This window comes from Diabrotica undecimpunctata, chromosome 7, assembly GCF_040954645.1.
Source record: "Diabrotica undecimpunctata isolate CICGRU chromosome 7, icDiaUnde3, whole genome shotgun sequence".
Lineage (NCBI taxonomy): Eukaryota > Metazoa > Arthropoda > Insecta > Coleoptera > Chrysomelidae > Diabrotica > Diabrotica undecimpunctata.
The window spans coordinates 144,648,775-144,673,516 of NC_092809.1; the positions used below are offsets into that span (position 1 = coordinate 144,648,775).

General features: G+C 33.5%; 2 protein-coding genes across 3 annotated transcripts in view; one reads left to right on the forward strand and one right to left on the reverse strand.

Annotated features, from left to right (window-relative positions):
* The window catches only part of LOC140445973 (uncharacterized), a 151,897-nt gene that overhangs the window by 77,401 nt on the left and 49,754 nt on the right, over positions 1 to 24,742 (forward strand). The window contains exon 1 of one of the 2 annotated variants that reach the window (XM_072538444.1): positions 15,714 to 15,838. The exons of the other annotated variant lie outside the window; for it this stretch is intronic. The gene's annotated coding sequence lies outside the window, so the exon portion shown is untranslated. Of the gene's footprint in view, positions 1 to 15,713; positions 15,839 to 24,742 lie in introns of those variants that run through there. 2 annotated transcript variants of the gene reach the window in all.
* LOC140446137 (uncharacterized) lies at positions 1,635 to 22,901 on the reverse strand. The gene is made up of 4 exons (XM_072538667.1): positions 22,690 to 22,901; positions 14,459 to 14,949; positions 3,758 to 4,002; positions 1,635 to 3,605 (listed from the first exon to the last, which is right to left on the reverse strand). The coding sequence occupies exons 1-4, from the start codon at positions 22,899 to 22,901 to the stop codon at positions 1,710 to 1,712; spliced, it is 2,844 nt and encodes a 947-aa protein (XP_072394768.1). The 3' UTR covers positions 1,635 to 1,709.

Consider the following 24,742-nt stretch of genomic DNA (forward strand, 5'->3'; position numbering starts at 1 on the left):
TGAGGCCATTAAGCGGATTAAAGATGGGAAACGAACTTTAAACTCAGCACAACTCAGCAGACGCAGGGAGTAAACACAAACTAGTACTAGCAAAAATAAGAATGAAAATAAGACCAAAACATTTTCTACAGGAAATCACCGAGGAAAAATTCAATGTAAAATCACTGTCGAAGGACTTTACAAGAGAAATGTACCAAAGGAGGTTAGAACAGAAGATACAGCTGAAACAAATAGACGACATCGAAGATATACACGCGAGCTGGGAGAAAATTAAAAACAACATTGAAAAAGCAGCAACAAAAGCTCTAGGAAAACGCAAAGTCATACTGAACAAAAGAAACTACAGCAATACACCATGGTTCCGAAAAGAAATAAAAGAGAAATATAAAGCAGTTGGTAAGAAGAACAAAAAATTAACACAGGGAACAGTTTACAGAAAGGATGGAAAGCGTATAAAAGAAACATACCAATCAATATTATACAAACCATCGAAAATATCTACTTACATAATCGAATACAGGCAAAGATGGAAAACTAACATAGTGTATACCAGTACAAAGCGGGGTCAGGCAGGGTGACTCGTTAAGCCCACTTCTCTTTAATATAATAATGGACGAAATAATACAAGTAGTATTATTTAGTCATGGTTACAGAATGGAGAACAAAGAAATCCAAATATTATGTTATGCAGACGACGCCGCATTAATCGCCGAGACAGAAGACGAGCTCCAAATATTAACACATATCTTCAATAAAACAGCCATTAAATACAATATGATTATATCAGCAGAAAAAACCAAATGTATGACTAGATCTAAATACCCACTACGATGTAAAATCGAAATTCTGTTACGCAGACGACGCAATACTAGTCTCTCAAAGTGAAGATAATTTACAACGTATGCTGCACCAATTGAATATAACCGCCAGAAAATTTAACATGTTAATTTCCCCAAAAAAGACAAACAGTATGGTTACAACGGCAAATTTACTAAGATGTAAATTGGAGCTGGAAGGTCAGATAATAGAACATACCATCAATTACATTTTATAGATCAATTTAACATGTTCCTTATTATTTCTTATTCCTCTACTATTAATTCCATCTTTTCACCTTATAATATGGATAATACTGTCATAATAATTATTATTGTTTATTTCGACTTATTCACTAAAAATTTTATAATAAGAATTTACTCTATAAAATATAAAGTATTACGGTTACCATAATTCCTAAATAAATTAAAATCAAACAAAAATGTCATTTAGATATGTTAACAAAATTTAAATTTTTACTCTTCTAGTTGTAAGTATTGAAATATTCACTTTGTTTCATATAATAATTATTATTCTAATAAATTTACAGTATTCTCCTGATGAAGTCAGAAAATCGTGACGAAATATAGAGACAGAACAAATGAAGACCTTGGGACCAGAAGGGGACATGCCACAAAAGATTATTTTGGAGAAAACGTCATTTTAAACTTATTTTCAAATCCTGAAATCCAAATTTTACATTGTTCTCGGAAATAAGGTCCACAATCGTTTGGAAATATGTTATTAAATACACAATAAAAGTAACAAAAATTTTTATTGAACGGTTTTTGAGTTTTTGAACATTTTTTGAAAAAATATGAGGCTTATCCCCTTTTGAACAAAAAAATATATTCTAAAAAATGAACATAAAATGCAACAATGAAATAATATATTCAGTTGTCAATATTTTCAATATCTGAAAAGTCGTCGAAATGTTCAATATATTCCAGTGATTCATTATCAGTACCTGGTAGAATCTGTTGGCAGGCACCAATTTCTTCATAAAATTTTAGGAAAGCTGGTGGAATAAACTGTAACAGCTGGGAAATATTTTCAATTTTTTTTCTATTTAGTGGAATAGGTTCACTGTATTTTGATTTCAAATCCCTGGAAAGTAAAATTGACTTCCTCATACCTTTCTTTCCAATATTAACTGCCTTATAGTCTTCATTTATAAGATGTTTTATATACATTATGTTAGGTTGTTCAGATGAAAACTTGAGGCTTGATATTTTGGAAAAGTTAACTTTTTCCTTGTCATCTGTATGGCTTTTTTTCGTAATTTCGCTTTGGAGTTCTTTAAAAGAAAAAAAGTCGGATTGTTTCAATACAATTACCTCAAAGCAGTTTTTTCTTTTACATTTTCTCACTGCTTCGTACCAATCGTCTGGAGTATACACTTGTTTTAATCGATGACGCTTATACTTTTCAATTACTGCGAAGTCACGGTCACATGGTAATCTCGTATGCCCTACTACCAAGTATTTGTGCTCAATAGAAGTGAAAATGCCTTCTATAGTAAGTTGTTGCCATAAACAAATTAGAGACCAATTTTTGTTTTGGCCGCTGCAGTTTTCTGTATACACTATAAGTTTATTAGCAGTGGGTCTATTAGTTCGAAAATGTTTATATAAAATGCTGGCAATTTCATCGCTACCTCGCTTGGCAATGTTTTCTGGCCACATGTGCATGAAGGCCTTTCCACTAATACAGTCATGGATGCCGAGGTTATAAACCCATGCCTTTCTCAAATAGAACGCTGCTCCCACTGTTAAATTTGGCACTGGCATTGCCTGTTGTAGGTCAAAGCTGATAACCATTGCATTCCCCGTGGCTTTAGCCTCTTCTGTGTCCTTTTTCATTAGATCCTGCATGGCCTGGGCACGTCTTTGATGTAACTCCAAATCAATTTTCAGTGTCTTTGCAATTTCTATGTCAGCTTCATTACTAATTTTCACATTCATTGAATCACATACTTTACAAGTACCGCTCTTAGGTAACTTAAAGCCTATATTAAATTCTGAGCAGAATATGCGCCTATATTTGTCTTGGGTTACTGCCACAAAATTATTTTGGCGGCACCACTCAAGATAATAATCATGATATAAACTGGAAATTGAAATATCGGAATCTAGGTAGACTTTTGTTGGGTTTTTTTGTCTGCTGTAATGGCTTGTGTATTTTGGTATCAAATTAATATGCTGTCTAACATACTCACAGTGTTCTTCTGGTATTTTCTTGTTGTTGTTGTCATGCTTACCTCTTTCATCTGACTTTGGAGTAGACGCACCTTCTTTATTTTGGTGAACCAGTCTTTCAATACGTTTTTTTGAAATGCCGTGTATGGCAAGAAACTCTTTCTTACAAATTTCAATTTCATCTCCATTTACTTTGACTCTATATTTAACTGATACATTTCTGGACGAATGAATTCCTTTTGTTTTCTTTGGGTAACTTCTCTTCTTTGGAATTACTGTCATAGTTGAGACGAGGTAAATATTTTGCTTGTCATAATTACCCAGGTTCCAAAAGGCATTAAATATATCATTTTCCTTACCTGCCAAAAGCTGTCTACACTGTTTTGTGCAACCGCAAGGCGCACCTAATTTTTTTGGTTCTATTTTCTTCCCTTTTGTATTTATATATTCGTGACCTAGATTTCTTTTAGTCTTGCGCTTAATTTTTTTATGCCGTTGGGTATTCTTGTGTCTCCATCTAGAAGGCGCCTTCTTTTCTGGAGTTGGCAAGACACCTCGAGAAGTCTGTGGGGTAAAAACCTCTTCATTCTCCTACAATAAAATAGGTATTTTACTAAAAAGGGATAAGCCACAAAAATCCTTTAGAACAGGATAAGCCACAAAAAACCTTTAGAAAAATCCTAATGTTTTTAGGTTCGAAAAATGTAACATAAGGGGACAAGCCACATATTTAATAAACTTACCATTTTTAAGTTGATATTTTTCGAATCGCTGCTATTTCCGGACACTGTATAGTCTTTGTCATCTTCGCTTTCATTTAAAAATGGATCTTGGTCACTGTGATCAGAATCAAACTCAGAAAAGTCTATTTTCCGTTTACATGCACGGGAATGTTCCGCCGCCATGTTGATTGCTACTGTGGCTTGTCTCGTTATGTTGAAAAATAAAGTAATGGTGACACAACGGGACTTAACTACAGCGGCGCCATCTATAAGAAAAAAGCTGAAATTTTCTCTTCGGGACATTAATACGGTCTTAAAGTGGGCGATTTCTACTTTAACTCAATTTTGATGAAATTGTGGCTTGCCCCCTTCTGGTCCCAAGGTCTTCAAATAGAGTTTTATTTTCTACAGACCGATTGCTGATACTATAAATCAATATATATATATATATATATATATATATATATATATACATGTATATTTCGCAATATAGCGTTCCACGTCGCCTTCTGTAGTCTCAATTGGTCCCTTCTTTCCGATTCGCTCCTCAGTCATTCTCTGACCAAACCATATTAATTGTTTTGTATTAACATCGTCTGCTAATATGTGTTGTGTACCCATGATTTCTCTTATGCAGTCGTTTGTTACTCTTTCACGCCTTGACTTTCCAGCTAAACAGGCCAGCAATTCATTTCAGTTATATTAAGCATTTTCTCTGTTGTATTCTTTATTTACCACACTTCTGAGTCGTACTTAACTATCCAAAAAATCTGTAAATTTCATGAATACTATCACAAACAATCAGTGAGTGGCAGAAACAAGAGGGATTGCGTCTTAATACCAATTCAAAACCTTTGGCGATCAATTCCCCGTACAAATTTGGCGTATATTTTTCCAACTCTGTAGAAACATTTTATGATCCTGCTGCCTTGCTATTTTTTCCTGTTTCTTTTAGTACTTCTGTAAAATTTCATCTTATCATTTTAAGTCATTATAGACTATTTTCTAATAAACCAAGTAACAGATAAATCACTCATGTTGATGTTAAATAAGCCACAGTAAGTCTTCAGTGTGTGGTTCATACTTTCAAGTGAAAATACTAACATTGCATTTACATAAATTTCTTTGATCTTATGCCACTGCATACTTGTACCCACCCAATACCTCCTTCAAATATCTTTTGAAGTCAATCAACAAAACTTAACTTTTAAGATTGTTGAAAAACATTCTGTTAATTGGAAATGATACTCATAACAATCGACATTATATAAGCGGCCAGTCCTGGTACGTATAGTTTAATAACTTTGTAGGCAAGCGTTGACTCATTGACAAAACCACAACGTTAGTGAATGGACAAAAGGTCTCATTAAAGTATAATTACTAAGTGTGAAATCGTTAGTAACTTTTAACTATTATGTAATATTTTATATGCAGTTGAGATTGTGGAATCTTTGGATCTTTACTAACGTGTCTTACAGCAAATAACTTATTTATATGATACCTAAAATTGAAAACATATTTTTTTCAATCTTAGTTTTGAATATATTGTGGAGAATATTAAAACATGTTTATCTGTACTTCTTATCTTTACAGGTAAATGACAAATTTTAAAATATTGAGTTAAGTATACCAAAATTCTCTGCTTTTTCCGCTCTACATACAGGTAAAACCAAATAAATGATACGACTTACCATTCAGCAGATAGTTTGTGTAATAAACAAATAAGTTACACCTAATCAACTTTTCGTTTTCAAATAAAACAATATATCGCTACTTACTTCCATAAAATTAAAATTCTGTTGCATGTAAAACAAAGTAAGCCCACATATATTATTATGCCGGACAACAATATATTTCTACTACTGCAAACCATATTCAGTAAAAAGGTGTAAAGTGTCTTTAATACATTTTACGTGTATGATTTATTAAAATTTCTCTTTCATATCGACTAGTAAAAACCTTTAAGTACACTTACTTCATTCTACCTGAAAACGGGTTGAGTTAAAATTTAGAAATGGTTACTAAGCTAAACCCATAAATGATCTTTATAACACATACACAGATAGAATAACTGAAGACAACAGTTCAATTGTTGATGATTCTGAGAACAATATAGTCTCAATGATATTGACTTTTCAGATGTAGACCCCACATATCAGCCAAGTGAAGAGGGATCGCTCTCTCTAGGAAGTCTATATGATTTACACACTTTGATAGCCTAAATAATGAGAAAAAAGATACTGAAATAGGTGCACCCACGAACAATTAAGTGTCAACTGAAATAGCTAGTTGAATATTAAATCTACTTCTTGACAAAGTATGGAAAGACGTACGTCCACTAAAACGTTGGAGAAAAGCTAACCCCAAAGATTGGGTAATAAATGCCGCAAAAAGGAGGCGTGCTGAGGGTTTGCCTTATAAGATAAAAAAAGACCATAGACCAGCAATGCCAAAACCAGTTAATTGTTCAGAGTGCTTTTACAAATGTGCCAGTTATTTCAGCGAAGATTACAGACAAAGACTATGTCGTGATTATTGAAAGTTAGAATATATAGGCCAGAAACATTTTCTTATTGCACGTATTAAAACGGAGCCACCAAAGAGAGTCGTTGCAGTCCGTTGAAGTTTAAAAAACCACGTGCATTTTCCAAAAAGTGTTACTTTTCTTTGAATGGTCAAGACATACAGGTATGTGAGAAATTTCTTTGTAAGACACTTTGTATATCAGAGTCGTTAATACAAGATGTTGTAAGAAAAACTTATATTCTAGGCTGTTATGCAGATACGGATACAAGAGGCAAGCATACACCGCCAAATAAAACAAGCAGTAAAACCCGAAAACTCGTGAAGGCTCATATTGAGTCTTTTCCAACCATGGGCCCACATTATATTCGCCAAAGTTCAAAGCGTAGATATTTGGACAAAAATTTAAGTATAAGAAAAATGTACCAACTTTTTATAAATGACTATGTGCAGAAGAAACTGGAAGGTGTTAGCGAAATTACATATCGAAGAATATTTTCTAACGACTATAATTTAAGCTTTTTTAAGAAGACAGTTACAGAGAACATTAGAAAAGAAAAGAAGTATGTAATCTTAAAAAACAAAATGATAAGAAAAGATCTAATGAACAACGGAATTTTGTTTCAGTTACTTTCGATCTACAGGCCGTACTACAGATTCCAAGTGGATTGACTGGAAAACTATATTATTCTCGAAAATTATGTGTCTACAATATGTGTGTATATGAAGCCGCATTACCAAATGCAGCTTACTGTTTTGACTGGTCAGAAATCAACGGTAGACAAAGTAGTTCTGAAATAGAAAGCATTATACTCCACTACTATCAAAATGTGTTCCAAAATATGTAAGTGAAATAAGTTTATTTTCTGATACCTGCAGAGGACAGAATCCGTTTAAATATTATTGAACACAAATTTTTAGATTCTGGACATTCCTATATGGAAGTTGACTCTATGCAGAGTAGTAACGAAATCGCTAAAAAACACAGATCTATCTATGGGATGCCAGATTACTTGTCTGTTTTTCAAAATGCAAGAGGAAATAGAAATATCAAGGTTGATGATAAAAAAGTATGTATAGAACCATACAAATGTAAAGAATTTAAATACTACGACTTTTATGATTTAAAAAATGTGTCACACACTTTAATTAAAAACCGGACAAAAGACCAAAACGGCGAAAAAATAATGTGGTTGAAGATAAAAAGAATGAGATTCGTGAAAGGAGAGACAAACAGAATCTATTTTAATTATGACATGTCAACAATCTTCAATTATTTCCTTACTGATACTGCACGGCAGTCAACAAGAAAAAAGCACGTCAAGTTATCAACTAATTCAAGCAATCTTGAAGAACTTAAGCGACTTTATGATGCACATTTGAAAATTAGCATAGCAAAAAAGAGAGATTTGGTACAGCTATAAGCTAGTAAGGGAGTGATACCGGAGGAATATCACGGGTGGTATCGTAATTTGAAAACGGGAAATGATGTAACAAACATCTTGCCAGAGCCTGCTTTCAGTGACGAATCGGACGAGGAAGCCTCATAATAATAATATTGTTATTATTATATTCGAAATAAATTTGATTTTTTCTATAAAACTGCCTGTCATTCATATAAACAATAACTATAACTACACACAGCTGTTAATAAAATTTTCAGGGAAAACCAGTTAAATGTCATAAATATCGACTAATACCTTAAAACATTGCTATTACCTAGTAAAAGCCTCATATCTCGATCACAAAACTGGACAATATTATACTTGGTTTATTATATTTGTGTTAAATATGTTATTTAAAGAGTAATTGATTTATCTAGATTTACAGGTAAAACCAGTTAAGTGATAGCATTTCCAACTTAAATTTAGGATTAGTCAGATAGGTGTCTCAACTTTTTCAAACTAATGATAGAATATCATTTCAGATATATGCATCTTTCACTAGAATACCTAATATCAAAAACAAGCTGACTGCTTAATTCACAATATAAAACTAAACTTTAAAAACGTTTTTTCTCGATTTCGGTATTCCGACATTTACCTGGTTTTCGCAGTATACCGACGATATATACATCTTTTATATTTTATTTATATAATAAAGGTTTTATTTATTACTTAAAATTTTTAGTATCAAATAAATATCCCAAAAATAATACAACTAAAAAGAAACAAAAATAAATAATTCATAAAATTAAATAGCAATCTTGGAGACAAATGTGCGAAAGGTTAACAAAATACTACTGTCTTGAATACTAAATGGTCTGTTACTCTACTTTAATCTGGAAACGCCTTTAGACTACGATATTTTTATCAACTTTCCTTAAACTTCCTACTTTTGGTATTAATGTACGTCATAAATTATTTTTGTTGTGTTATCAATTATTCGGCGGATTATTTATTAGCAGATACGGTTTAATTCCCCATAAATCCGACTAAACAATCTATAAATAGTTGTTAGCCAGTAAACCATAACAAATATTAACACATTCGTAGATAATATAACGGTTTTCCTACAAAGATGTTCGTTTCTAAAGATTAGTCGACGTAGTTGTAGAAAATGTCTAATCTGTGATTCATCAATGCTCTGAGTCATGTTGATCATTAATTATTCAATAGGACGATGAATGATGCTTCGATAATTAATACCTTTATTCGAAATCAGATACGGACTTCACATTTTTAATAACGTTTTAATATTTTTAGTAATAGAATCGAAAATATTATAGTAGGTAGGTACAAGAACAGATAAGGTTGCGACATAATAGATCGACTATTGATGAAATATTTAAACTACAACAGAGTCAAAAGAAGCCGAGATTCTAATAGAGAAAAACATTTGCTTCGAAGACTTCGAAAAGGCATTTGATAATGGACAATTATGTGGAACGGTGGGTGTAAATATTATTTACATATTTTATTATTTATATTTTAAACAAATTATATTATTTTAAAATATTTTAATCAATTATTATGTTTGCTCCTAACGCCACCTGCTAACGTATTAACAAATCAGACAGACGAAATATTAAATTAATAATAAAATATAAATAAATATCATTTGATAGTAAATTTAATCATTACATAAACTAAATAAGATGCTTTAAAATAATAATTATAATTATATACCCTCCTCAAATACATTAATCTAGAACTATTAAATTCCAGAACAGAAGCAGAGAAGGAACGACTTGGAAAAAGTTATAGAGAAGCGAATAAAGTTGTGCAGAAGGCAGCAAAGAAAGACAAAAGAAAGTGGACAGAAAATCTTGCTGCCGAAGCGCGGGTCGCCGATGAACACCAGAACATAAGAAAATTATAAAATATCATTAAACAATTAGCTATTAAACAATTATTTTGAATATGCTGCTCCACCGTATATTGTCTCGTTTTGTTCATTTTCATTGTCTGCGTTTAGGTTTTCTTCGAAGTACTCTTTGTGGTCCTTATAATTTTTTTCCTCATTTGTTAGTAGTTCTCCGTCCTTGTCTGTGCGTATCGTAAATTTTGATCTAAATGACTGTGTGCTTTCGTTTATTTTTTTATAGAATTTTCTGCTTTCATGTCTGTGTTATGCTCTATAATTTTTGTACTTGTTTTTTTAAAACCTCTATTTTTTTTCTGTGTATTCTAGTCTTTTCTCTAGTTGACTAAGTTTAGCTTAACTTTTTTTCTCTATTGCAGTTCTGCATTCATCATCATATCATTCCGCATTTCTTTGTCTCTTAGCTTTTCCGTCAGTTTCCGCTGCAGATTCCGGTATTATTATTTTTAATTGTCTCCATTCCTCCTCTGCTGTATCTTCCTCTTTGTTTCCGTTAAGTTTTATGTGGAATAAAGATCACCATTTCGTTCATTACTAAACCCTGTAGGCCTGTACCCAACATCAAAAAAAACCTAATACTAAAGAGATAACACTAAAGAAATAACTCTACAATTCATGCTAAAAAAATGAGATTTCCCAAAACAGTGAAAAGTATTACAAACCTTTATAGACAGAGAAATATAAAGTACAGGAACTGAATATTTACTCGATAAATGAAAGAATTAAACAATACAGAACAAACCGGAAAAAAATATATATAAACCAAATAGATGGAATTCGTCCAAATAAACAAATACTAAACTACAAACCAAAAGGAAAAAAATTAAGAACGACAGGGACGAACTAAAGTTTGATGCCGTAACAGGTAACAAGACCCTGGAATGACGAAGAAGAAGAAGTAATTCATAGATATAATGGTCTCTAGACCAGTTGAAAAAGAAATGCATAATCCTTGAAATAAAGCAGCAGAAATATGGTAATTTTAAAACTCAACAGTAATAAAGGAAGTTGCTGCAAGAAGTATGCAGCTCCATTTTTGGGTCATTTTGAGTGAAGTGAAGGTTCTATGCCCAAAACTATGGCGAATCTACTGGTTCAAAAACAATGCAGATCCGATAGTATATAAAGAATTTATACGAAATTTTGTATCTGCATCCTTGTTTATTAGGCGCAAGAAAGATCTTTTTTGCCATTAGCCAGCGTTCGTAAGGATGAAGTCTCTTTTCAGAAGTCACCATTTACTACTTAGTACCAATACCTCTATCATCAGATGTTATGTATTTTCCACCTAATTATACGGAGTAGAGGCATGGACGCTCTCTGAAGCTTCTTTAGGAAAGCTCGATGCCTTCGAGATGTGGTGTTACAGGCGCATCTTATGAATTTCATTCGTGGATTGTGTGACTAATATTGAGGTCCTACGTAGAATGGGTAAGGAATGAGAGATCATTAACACAATCAAAGAGCGCAAATTAGAATATCTCGACCATGTTATAAAAAATTAACACAGATATGGCTTATTGTAACTCATTCTTCAGGGCAAGGTATTTGGAAAGAGAGGACCAGGGAGGAGAAGAATATCTTGGATTTAAAACTTAAGGAAGTGGTTCAATACGTCTACAACCGGACTATTCCGAATAGCTGCAAGTAAAGTTGGAATAGCTATGCTGATCGCCAATTAGGGATTGCAATCCAGCAGCATTTTCAGTCGAGCTGGATTTTTGAAAGATTGGCCTGAATCCAGCTGGATCCAGCGCGGATCCAGCAAAATGTGGAATCAAAATAAAAACAGCATTTTAATGTTTTTTTGTTCATTTATTACTTAAGCTTTTTAATACAAACTGTTGCGTTCTGCACATACGATGACCTCAATATAACAATTTTGGTCATCCTGAAGGGGGAGAGAAGATATTATGTTCAATCTAGAACTCGCTGGTTTCCCCCTTTCAGATTGGGTATGTATATTAAAATAAAAGAAATGAAAGCAAGTGGACTGTATAAAACTCTATTTTAAAAAGAGGTGAAATAAACCATAAATATACATAACCCAATATACCTACAATTTTAAATAAAGAAGAATATAAACTTAAAAGAAGAAGAATATATGTAGTACAAACTTACACACAAAAAGAGAACCATAAACAAAACAAAACTGTCGATTGTATATATACCACGTTATAGATAGAAATAATATACAAAAAATAAAAAATATGAATATATATGTCATATAAAAACAAATTATTAAACTCAATGCAAAAGTATACTCATAATACACATTATGAGTTAATATTAGGTAATAAAATACACAACACTGTGATATATATACAAAAAGAATAGTGAAATTATTATAATATAAAAAATATACAAATCTACATAAAGGAAATGAAATGTTCTCAATCAAGTTCAATCGCGATCGCGGCACAACAGATAAAAGTTCGAAGCAAATATGACATCTATATACCAAGTAAACGTACTTGATATATGCAGCAACAAAATTATGGTGTATTGTAGCTTACCCCATAAATCACAGCACCAACCGCTATTACCAACGTCTTCATCGACGTACACCAGGAACCACAAAATTCATGCAACTTGTCTGCATCAAACGGACTTCCTCGGTCAAAGGACCGATGCAAAAGTGTCTTAGGTACTCTTAACCCAAACGCACACACATGTGTGTGGTTTGAGAGATAAAACTCGACTATGTTACATGACCGCAATGAAGTGTCTCGACGCGCTGATCTTAACTTCAAAAACACATATCCTTATCTGGCATAGGGAACTCGCCCTTCTTATCTCGCAGATGGCTCGTCTTGGAATGTTTAGCCCTTAAAACTGCTGTGCCCTTGTACACGCAAATCTCGTTTAAATATACGGGGAGAATCGAAACTATTAAAAAGTCTGTTAATTTATTACAAATGTTTATATATCGTTGCGAAACTGCAACACAAACTAATCAAATAAAAACTTAAAATAAAAGTTATCGTAGGTGTATATAATCAAATAAGGACGTATAATCAATCTTACCTCTCTTTAACTTAAAATGCCTAGAGCAAATGCCACAATTATCATGAGATTAAAAAAAACTCGTACTCAGTAAGCCGTGGAAGTGAAATATAAGGCTTTGCTTGTGTCGGCTGAGAATTGTCACGAATGAAATTTTATTCAAATGAACTTATCTGTTGTAAGAGTAGGTCATTTGAAGCAAATTTCATTGATGGCAATTTTGAGCTGACACAAGTTAAGTAATATGTTTTTCTTATATGGTTTACTGAGGACGAGTTTTTTTTCTGGATATCATGATAAAAATCGGTCTGTATTCTAAATTTCTAAACAACAGAAACATGAATTATTTAGTTTTTTGGAAGTGAGACCTTAAAAAACATATTTTATCTATTGTCTGCACAGATCTGCACATAGTCGGTTGCGGAGAAAGCCCTTTCGGCCTCCACGCTGGTCGGTTTTAAGGTCATTAAATAGTCATAAACCATGGACAAATGATCGCCTTTCACTCCTTCGGTCTCATAAACGGTCATTTCCTTTTTCAAAATCTTTTCGTAATCTTTTTGAGAACCAGTTTTTTTTGGTTATAAAAGTTTTCTCTCTCTCGTTTCAGTTCAATCTCAAGTTCTTGTTCTAAAGTAAAATTCACGGACACCAGATTAGCTGGCATATCTTCTACTTCCGTTATTGTTGTATACTTGTTTCCACAATCACTTGTTTATTTATACGACTTAACAAATTTTTCATCTCTTGTCGCATTGCATTCTTTTTCGGCATGGGGAAATAACCAGGATTGTTTAGTCCTTCGTCATACTTTTTTGGATTTTGTAAGTACACTAATGTACCTGAGAGGCAGCCTCTCTATTTCAAAGAGGTGCCGTTCCGAGATTCTGTTGCGCAGTGCTTTCGATAGCTCGTCACTAAGGCTAGAGTCTTGGCTATTTAGTTTGTCTAAGACAAATTTCAAGGTTGTGTCGGCCGTTGACACTTATAGCAACATCTGAAGAGGAGATGTCGAGACTGATAAAGAGAGTAGAAACCGAAAGCAACAAGTGTGGGCTCAAGATTAATAATCAGAAAACAAAAATCATGATTGTGGACCACGCGAATATCCTCCAAACAACAGGCGCCCTAAATCAATTCGAGAAAGTAGACGAGTTCTCGTATCTAGGATCTTCCTTAAGCAATGCAGCCTCCTCCCATACGGAAATTCGCAGAAGAATAGGGATGGCCAAGAACGCGATGAGTCGACTGTCAAAAATATGGAAGGACCGCTCTTTATCCAAAAAACTCAAAATGAGACTGGTACGGACACTCATTTTTTCAATCTTCAGTTACGGTGCCGAAACATGGACAATAAAATCAAAGGATAGGAAAAGGATTGACGCATTCGAAATGTGGTGCTGGAGACGAATGCTACGCGTCTCGTGGACGGAGCACAGATCCAATCAGTCGATTCTCGAAGAGCTAAACATTCAGACCAGACTCTCCTCTCAGTGTCTTGCAAATGTTTTAAAGTTTTTTGGCCACATTGCGAGAAGAGACAATGACAACTAAGAAAGACTAATTGTGTGCGGAAACGTAGAAGGACGTAGAGGCAGAGGACGCTCACCTATCCGATGGTCAGATCAAGTACAGAAAGCCACTGGAGAGACGTTTTCCGAGTCCATGAGAGCAGCCCAAAATCGCAAGAGATGGAGAGAATTGACAGCCCGCATTGTAGGAAATCACGATCCTCAGCAATGAGGAAACGACAAGAGAGAGAGAGAGAGTCGGCCGTTATCAAAGTGGATTCTCTTCTAAAAATAGCTTCTACAGCCAGTTTCACCGGTTGACGAGTGACAATCACATCATTGACTATTGACCACTCGCCAGCAGAGAATTTTATCGCAGAATCAATATCTATCAACGCTTTATTGATGCAAACTTTTAGGCTGTAGAAACGTTCCAGTATAATGAGCAAACTGTTCCACCTGGTGCGGCAGTCAAGAATCAAACTTAATTCCTTGCCTTTCTCTTCCTTGACATATTTTTGCAAGAACATGTCGTCTTTGGTAGATGATTTTTTGAACATTTTCACAACTTTTCGTATTTTCATGAGTAGATCGCTGTAACGGGGAATCAATTCAACAAGACTCGCCGATGTTGATTCGATTGTTACTGCTACTTCTTCATATTCATCAGAGTCGTCTATTGCTGCTTGTTCTACTTCTCTTTGAGGTTTCTTTTTATACAACACGTCTACTACAGCCAAATGAATTCTATGTGCATAGCACAGTTGTTGATAGCAAGGCATGAGCTTGCCAACTTTCACCATACCGGATGCGCCGTCGGTTGTGATACCAATGGTACCAAGTTGCCGACTGATGATTAAAGAGGCTAATGAAGTAACTTATTTCGAATTTGACACGTTTGCGGATCCGCGCTGCTGGATCCAGCATAGTTTGCTGGATCCAGCATATAAAAAAAAACGCTGGATCCAGCTGGACTGCTGGATACTGGATCCAGCAATTGCAATCTCTATCGCCAACATCCGGAACGGATAGGCACCGTAAGAAGAAGAATAAACGGACTTTTGCTGAGAATTTTATTTCTTTGTTTAAATCTGTAATAGGTACGCATTTTTTTCAGGTGTTTTCTGCTAGAAAGATGCAGCTCCAGTTTATTTTATTTTTTTTATTGTTCATTTAAAAAATATTAAGTTCAAAATAATCTTAAATATTGATTTAACCTCTTTTTAATCCAGTAAAACTTTGTCCCTTAGTAAAAAAAATAAAAGTAAAAATAAACAGTTTTATAACTTCCCAAAATTATTAAAAATGGAGCTTCTTTCACTTATTCCGAATATTAAGAAAATACTACCTCAGAAATATGTTTCTTTAAATACTAGATTGAGAACTTTCAGTCAGACACTCGTAGAGCCCCACAGGTGGTTGTTCTATTTTTATTAACAATAACGAAAGCCGCTAAAAGCCATTTAAAACAGATTTATATTGCAATGAAACATTTTATCGCCTTTCGATTATTAATCAAAAAAATTATATATGACGTACTCAGAGATTGCGTGTTTTCCATAACAAAAATTGGCACCGCGACGCCCGTTCTCTCCATTTTTAGCCACGCTAAAGTTTCAAATAGCCTCGGGCAGCTTCGCCCAGCGCCCGAACTTCCCCGTGAATCATTTGTCAGTTTTGTAATTTTAGGTTTAGTTTTAAGAATAAAACTTTTTACAGTGGCATAATTATTTGTTGAGTAAGTATTTATGAAATAATTAAAAAGTATTCATTTTTACTTTGTTTGTTTGTTGAAAATGGAGCGATTTATTTGTAAATTTATTCTGGGGTGTTATTATATTCAAATATGTATAATTAGTATGTTGTGACGCAGTTTTTGGCCGTGAGATTGGGCGCCATATTTTAATTTTTTGATTTTTTCAATTTTTATCTCACTACATTTATTATTACTGTACTTAGGACGTTCTAAATTTAAATACACTCCATGTCATGTGTTTTTGTTTACTTCACAGGTGTTTGACATTGTTTAAAACAATATTTGTTTATAAACATTTTACTCATTGAAAATATTCGGGCTTTTAACAGTAATATCTATAATTGTTGCATCCATTCCAAGTCCATAAGTTCTTCAATTAAGACATTTACATTGTGCCAAGGCCTAATTGTATTTTATAACTCTTTCTATTATTAGCTGCCATATTAAACGTATACATTTGGTTATGAATAATATTAAGAATCTCTTTTTTTGGTCTTGGCCCCCTGGAATGACTGTAGTGATTAAATTAGATGAACCGGTACGCCTACCTCTTTCAGTATTCTCCATAAGTGATGCCATTCAACTTAGTCGACCGCCTATAAAGCAGATGTATAACGGATTATTGAATTCACTTGATTTTTCAGTTATTTTTTTCATATTAAAAAGGTATTCTTCTACCTTCAGCAAATTTAGTCTGCATTGCTGAGTTGCAAAAGAAAGTTTTCAGTATCTCAAATAGTTCCCAATCGCATTTATTAAAGTTTCCTTTTCGTGTATTATTGTGATTATAGATTATGTCCAGTCACTGGGCTAATTACAGTTTGAAATGCCATATTTGACTGCTCAGGAAATGAGCAATTTTAGAATAAGAGTAAAACTTCTTTTTATATTTCACCATCTTTCTGGTGAATATACAGGGTGAGTCATAACTATTGGGACATAGACTAAGGACAGGTTATTTGGACCAAAATATGGCTATTGGGCCAAATATGCCTTAATAAAATGTTGCTGAGAAAAAAGATACAGGGTGTTAAAGTTAATTTTTGTTTTTCGTTTTTTGCTAATAGTTTCCCTGTATATTTATAAATTGCTATCAAAATTGGCACAGAGGCACAATCTTAGACAAGAAATAGTACTTACAATTTTACGTTTTGTCATAGAGGGCGCCACGTGGATCATTCCTAATGATCAAATTGAGTCTAAACTTTTTCTGATGAAACTTTTTAGTAATTTTTATTAAAAAATATGACGTAAACATCATTTTTACGTAAAATTGGTACTTTTGTTTAAACATGATAATTCCAACCGTTTTCGATAAAAACGCAGTCGAACTGCTTAGAGTCTTAAAAAAGGATTTCAAATATGATTTCATTTATGAAAAGTATGCTTTGGACTGTCAGATAATTGTTGTTGGTAAATGTCATTTGTTCAGAGTAAATTATTTTTGATGTGACAGTGTAGTGTAATGTTGCATTTTTTAAAAGTAATTATTACTTTTTTTGATTGAAATGCCTCGTCACAATCATTTTACTAATGAAGAAATGCGAGATATGATTTGCGTATACGCACAAGAAAATTTTTGCGGTCGCTCGGTAGCCAGAAGGTATGGAATGTTATACGCAAACAGAAGGCAACCAAATCACAAAACTTTTGCAAGATTATATCGTAGTTTAGGTGAAACTGGGTCATTTCACACTAAAAATCGGGGTGGTCGACCGAAACAAATCACACCTAATCAAGAAGATGAACTTTTGGTTCAAGTAGGTGAAAATCCTGAAATAAGTTCACGACATCTATCAGCAGCAACAGGAGTAAGTCAGTCGTCTATTGTTAGAATTCTAAAAAAAGAGAACCTCCATCCGTATCACTTCACTCCTGTTCAAAATTTACTTCCAACAGATCTTCCACGACGGTTACAGTTTTGCCAACGTATTCTGAATAAACATCAGCAAAAGTTTTGGGATTTGGTTGCCTTCTGTTTGCGTATAACATTCCATACCTTCTGGCTGCCGAGCGACCGCAAAAATTTTCTTGTGCGTATACGCAAATCATATCTCGCATTTCTTCAATATAGTAAAATGATTGTGACGAGGCATTTCAATCAAAAAAAGTAATAATTACTTTTAAAAAATGCAACATTACACTACACTGTCACATCAAAAATAATTTACTCTGAACAAATGACATTTACCAACAACAATTATCTGACAGTCCAAAGCATACTTTTCATAAATGAAATCATATTTGAAATCCTTTTTTAAGACTCGTAAGCAGTTCGACTGCGTTTTTATCGAAAACGGTTGAAATTATCATGTTTAAACAAGAGTACCAATTTTACGTAAAAATGATGTTTACGTCATATTTTCTAATAAAAATTACTAAAAAGTTTCATCAGAAAAAGTTTAGACTCAATTTGATCATTAGGAATGATCCACGTGGCGCCCTCTATGACAAAACGTAAAATTGTAAATAAAATACTATTTCTTGTCTAAGATTATGCCTCTGTGCCAATTTTGATAGCAATTTATAAATATACAGGGAAACTATTAGCAAAAAACGAAAAACAAAAATTAACTTTAACACCCTGTATCTTTTTTCTCAGCAACATTTTATTAAGGCATATTTGGCCCAATAGCCATATTGTGGTCCAAATAACCTGTCCTTAGTCTATGTCTCAATAGTTATGACTCACCCTGTATACCAGGTGTTAATCATGTTTAAATAGATCCTGGTGATATGATCACGTCTCTGTTACATCTTCTTTATTTCTTCTCAGGGTTCCCTTGTGGTCGTCAACAGTTCAAGTGCTGGTTTTGAAGTCTCTTGTTATGTATTTTATTTCTCTAAAGAGCTCTCTTGATTAATAATTTTGATCATGGCTCTTCTTTGCATATATTGTGGTAATATATATTTAAATTTCTTGACTCAGTCTATGTGTTGGTTGTTTGTCTTAACTGTACTTGCATAAGGGTCTGTCTACTGATTATCATAAAGTATGTTTTTACAATATAATGTTAAGACGGATCTCTCTAACAGTATTATTGGTTTGTACTATCTCTTGTAGCTACTTCATAGTGCTATAATATATATAAGAATTCCATTTATTTTGATAAATTTTTTATTTAGCTATGCAAAATATTTTCTACGTGTATATTAAACAGAAATGGGGGAGGAGAGAATGCAGCCCTGTCTCACACCTTTACTTATTTTAACTTTTTCTTTTCTGTAGACCGATCGTTGGTAACCTCAATTATGTCTATAATAGGTCATGTCTTAAAATGTCAAAAGCTTCTTGTTTATCGATAAACTAAATGAAGACATCTAAACATCGTTTCTCTCTAGTCAAATCATTTCTGCACTGAATGCAGAACAGAAAAACCATTTTTAAACCAAATTAAGTGTCTTCGTCGATTATAAATCCGCCTGTCAATTACCTTTAGGGACATTTTGAGTACGTGGCTCATTAAATTAATTAGGTGATGATCTTCGCAGCGACTGGTTTTTATGCTTTTTTTACAACTGCGAGGAAGGGTGGTTGATATATATATATATATATATATATATATATATATATATATATATATATATATATATATATATATATATATACATATATACATCCTATGCCTTAGCAAACCCCTCCATTCGTTACGGTCTCCTCCATCATCGACTACCATAGAGATTTCTGACGTCCTCATTAGCATCATCCTCCCATCGCTTCGTCTGTTTTCCAATAGCTCTCTTCCACTGCATTCTTGTATTCAACAGTTTTTTTTGGAAGGCTGTCTTCTTTTATTCTAAATACATGGCCGCCCAATGAAGAGACTGAGATAAAGGTGGTTCGTTGTATATTATATATTTCATAATTGTATCTGATTCGCCACCTATTGTTCTCATTTATTGAGCCTAACATTCGTCTTAGTACCTTTCTTTCAGCGACTGGTTTTTATGCTTTTTTTACAACTGCGAGGAAGGGTGGTTGATATATATATATATATATATATATATATATATATATATATATATATATATATATATATATATATATACATATATACATCCTATGCCTTAGCAAACCCCTCCATTCGTTACGGTCTCCTCCATCATCGACTACCATAGAGATTTCTGACGTCCTCATTAGCATCATCCTCCCATCGCTTCGTCTGTTTTCCAATAGCTCTCTTCCACTGCATTCTTGTATTCAACAGTTTTTTTTTGGAAGGCTGTCTTCTTTTATTCTAAATACATGGCCGCCCAATGAAGAGACTGAGATAAAGGTGGTTCGTTGTATATTATATATTTCATAATTGTATCTGATTCGCCACCTATTGTTCTCATTTATTGAGCCTAACATTCGTCTTAGTACCTTTCTTTCAAATATGTCGATGTGTTTTACAGATTTTTAAATCAATATCCAAGTTTCACATATAGCTTACTATCGGTCAGATTGTAGATTCATATCATAGTCCTTAAATGTACATCTCATTATTTAAATATCTGGTTCATACAAAAATATGCCGTATTGGCTAGAATAGTTCTTCTGCCAAGCTCTATACATAATATATATTAAGACTTACAGCTAAAATTAATATTAATAGAAAAATTAATATTTAACTCACCTGATTTCCTAGTTAAACTGACTCGAAATTGAGTACACTTAGCTTTCGACTTCCTCTCTGAAGTCTCTAACAACACTTATAAACTGTTCACTGTTCACTGCACCACTGCGCTCTGCGAACAGTATACAAGTGCAAGTGACGTGATCTGGGGGCTCCCTAAATCTCTGATGAAGGTTTAATTGTAATAAAAATTTTTTTATTGAAATTGAATCCTTTATAAACGGTATATATTAGATTAAATTCTCTTCGTTTTCTATAATTTGTTTTATAATAAAAACCGACAATAATCGTCAAATAACCACGTCTTTCTAACTTTTAAGTTTCGATGTGGATACAAAGTGTTAAGACATAACCTCAGTGTAAAATTCGAATTTGAGTAACATATTAGTGTAGTGGTGGCCGTAACTCAGCGCTTCGGAGTGTAGTCGGTAATACTAAAACCTGAAACAGAAGGTTATAAAAATAGAAGATGTACAATAAGCCAATTGGCCGTACGTAGTACGTTCGATTATAATAATAAAAGGCGTCTGAAGAAAAAAAATTAGTGTACTTTTCTAAGTTTGTCTTCCATGTATATCATTTTCAATTTCACTAATAAGCTTCTCCAAAGATTGCTAACATGTTTTTTAAAAGATTTTTTTTTGTTTCGACCGTCTGTGTATATCTAAAGATATACAGAACACCAGGTAGATTGAGAGGCTCCGAGGTGGCATCTTAACATAACTAGCCTCACATTAGTGATCTGTAGTGGGCAAAGTTTTACAGATAGTTCTTCTTCTCCTAAATAAGGTTAACTTTAAGAAATTCTAGATTTTTTACAGCAAAGAAACCAATTGTTTGATCAGGTTTATTTTCAAAAATATAAGTCATTAAAATTGTTTAAAATAGCGTAAAAACAATGCTTTGGTATTTATTAAGGCAAAGATCACGTACGTTTAATTAAAAGATCACGACAAAAATATCTGAAAACCTTAAAACTCACTCAAGAATAGTTTTTTACATCATATCATACCTAATATGACGAAAAACTTCATGTAAAAAAACCGAACAAACACTACATCGTAGCATCGTACACGTACATCCAGTAGAGTAAGTCCAGTAGAATTGTCACGTCATCTTATATTTTCGTCCGATTGTAACATTGTTAAGAATCTAAGCGATTCGACGCATATGCAAGATTACAGAAATAAAAAATCTGGGCATCAAATCAAAGTTTCTCAAAAATAACTTTTAAGAATAAAGCAGAAAATGTTTTTAATGCAGTATGTTAGTTTGTTTTGTTTGGATTTTAACTCAGCGTAAAAGGAGCGATATAAAACAAAAATTTTGTACTTCGCTCTTTAATATACAGTGTGGAGTTGAAATATGGAACATTATTATTAATTTAGTAGTCTTCAGCTTTTATAAAACATACTCAAACAGCTTAATTTATCTAAAAGTTTTATTTAAAAATCCTTTATAAATGGTATATAATTAAAAAAGACCCTTTAGGGCTACATCACCAGGTGTATGTACACCGTATTTACCAGATGTACATGAGTGCAAGTACTCACTTGTACATGTACGCATGTATACCTGGTAAATACACTGATGATGGACTTATTAGTCCAAAAACGTTCTGTAATGTAACCCGAAAGGGCATTTTATATATATATATATATATATATATATATATATATATATATATATATATATATATATATATATATATATAAATATATAGGGTGACAATTGGCAATATGACGATTTTGAACTAAATGGTACACAAGAAACTTGCAAGAAAATACTTTATAACACGCTTTAACATCGCTCGATCAATAGTCAGGATTTCCTGGCGAATTGCGTTCTTTAACTCGATTAAATTACGGGGCTTGTTAGCATATACACGACTTTTTAAATACCCCCATAGAAAAAAAATCCCAAAATGACAGGTCTGGAGACCTTGGAGGCCACGGCAAATCTCCGAAACGTGAAATGAACGTTGAAACGTGAAACTTGTCCTGGGAGCAGGTACAAAAGGTTCCAGGTGCTGGAACCAAAAAAAATTGGATCATGTCAACGTAGCGAATAGAATTAACGGTAGCGGTATGGCTAGCCTCTTCGAAAAAATATGGCCCAATAATGCCAATCGAACCAATGGCACACCACACTGTCACTTTTTGAGAATGTAAAGGATGCTCATGAAGATTTCGTGGGTTTTCAGGAGCACAGTACCTGTAATTCTGTTTATTAACGGTTCCGTCCAAATTTAAATGAGCTTCGTCGCTCATTAGAAGATGCTGATTTAAGTTAACCTCCAAAAGCACTTGCATTCTCGGAGCGAAATCCTCACGTTTCTTTCGCCTTTCACGTTCCTCATCTCTTTCCATTAATTTCTGGACAATCTGCAATTTGTAGGGGTGAAATTTTAGGTCCTTATGCAACATTTTTCTAAACAATTCCCGATTTATGTTTAGCTCAATTGCATGTTTTTGGGCAGACCGTGTAGGGCTTCTGATGACAGCATCTCTGACTCGCTGTATGTTTCCAGGAGTCCTTACTGTTCTATTCGAAATTTATTGCTTTTTTTCATGACACTGCCTATTGTTCTAAAATTCTTTATCCATCGTAAGATTGTGTTGCGAGATGGAACCGCTCCACACCTACCAATCTTAAAGTGAGTGCGAAAAAGCCGCTGCGCAGTGATCACTATTGTTTACTTACTGAAATGGCACGTTCGTACTATGCGTTCTAAAAACATCCGGCTCCCGATTGTCACCCTGTATATATATGTATATATATATATATATATATATATATATATATATATATATATATATATAATTTTTTATATTCTTTTAAAAGTATTTTTAAATAAAACTTTTGTGATTTGTGGTATACAGCCAACTACAGGAATTTCATTGTTCTTGTGGATTTCAATTTATCTCAATATTCTCCCATATTTTATCCTGATAGAATTAATTTGTTTGTTTATTAGCATCTGTCAATAATATGGCGTCACTGACTTTTATTTAAATGACAATATATGACAAGTAACATGGTATTGTTTTTTGTATTTTTAGATTTTCATGCATTTCTGTCACTCCTTGTCAAAATGGCCACGGTTCAGTTATGAAAATGATCGTAAATTCACTCCCAGTTAAAGAATAACACTTTGTTGTTTTATTATAAAAATAACAAACTGTCAATAACATTAAGACAAATCTTTTTAAATTTATGGTCTAAAGAAAGCGTAAGAGATATTTACCGAAGGCCCTTGGATCAATATTTGGAACAACAATGTGCAAAACCAGATGTAGGATCTTCCAATTGGTACTTTCGAACGTAGGTAGTTGGTACCGGTCATATTGTTGAAGCTACATATGTTAAATTGGCTGCCATTTATTCAGTCTGTGTTGCAAATCACCATGGCGGGCTCTAGCATACAATAACACTAGCAAATGAAAAAATTGTTTTATCAAAATTGGTAAACCGCAAATAGTTTACGGCCACCATAATCGTCCTACCTCCTACCGAGAAGACTATTTGCAGTGTGGTGGATAAATTTGGATCCACTGGTTCATTAAACCATCAACCAACGCCCGTAGGTCGACGAAACGCACGATCTGCCGAAGACTTAGCCTCTGTTCATAAGACTGTACAGGAGAATCCGAAGCAGTCGATTTTACGTCGCTCACAAGAACTCGTCCTTTCACAAATCACAAGTTGGTGAATTTTGAGTCGTGACTGGAGCGGTTGGAAACTGACCGTAATTTTTTGATGAATTGGTAGGGGAATCCGGGGTGAAACGGGTACCTAAGTCTGATAGTAATTTGTGCAATATTTAATGAAACTACACCATCATTTGACAAATCTTATGTTATTATAGCTAATCTAAATATTATTTTATCTTATTTATTTATTTCTTTACAAGGAAAATATAGCTTAAGTTATAAAAAACAAACGTTTCTGAGAAAAATGTTCATTACAAAAATAAAGGCAAATTTCCCATTTTGCCCGACCCCCAAGGGCACAACGGGGTGTCCCATACTATAGCTAATATCATTGGCAAAGTTCACAGACGAGAACGCTTTCATCATCGTCACTATCTAAACCAGCACATGTGAGATGTGCCCTTTTTATTACAAATGCTACAAGAACACCAGCCTTCATTGGACCCTAGAGTAGCAATCATGGCAATACAAGCAGGCCGTATCTTCTTCTTCTGCACTATCTTCGGATTCAGTTTCAGATATTTTTTGTTTCTTTGCCTTAGTTTTAACCTGTT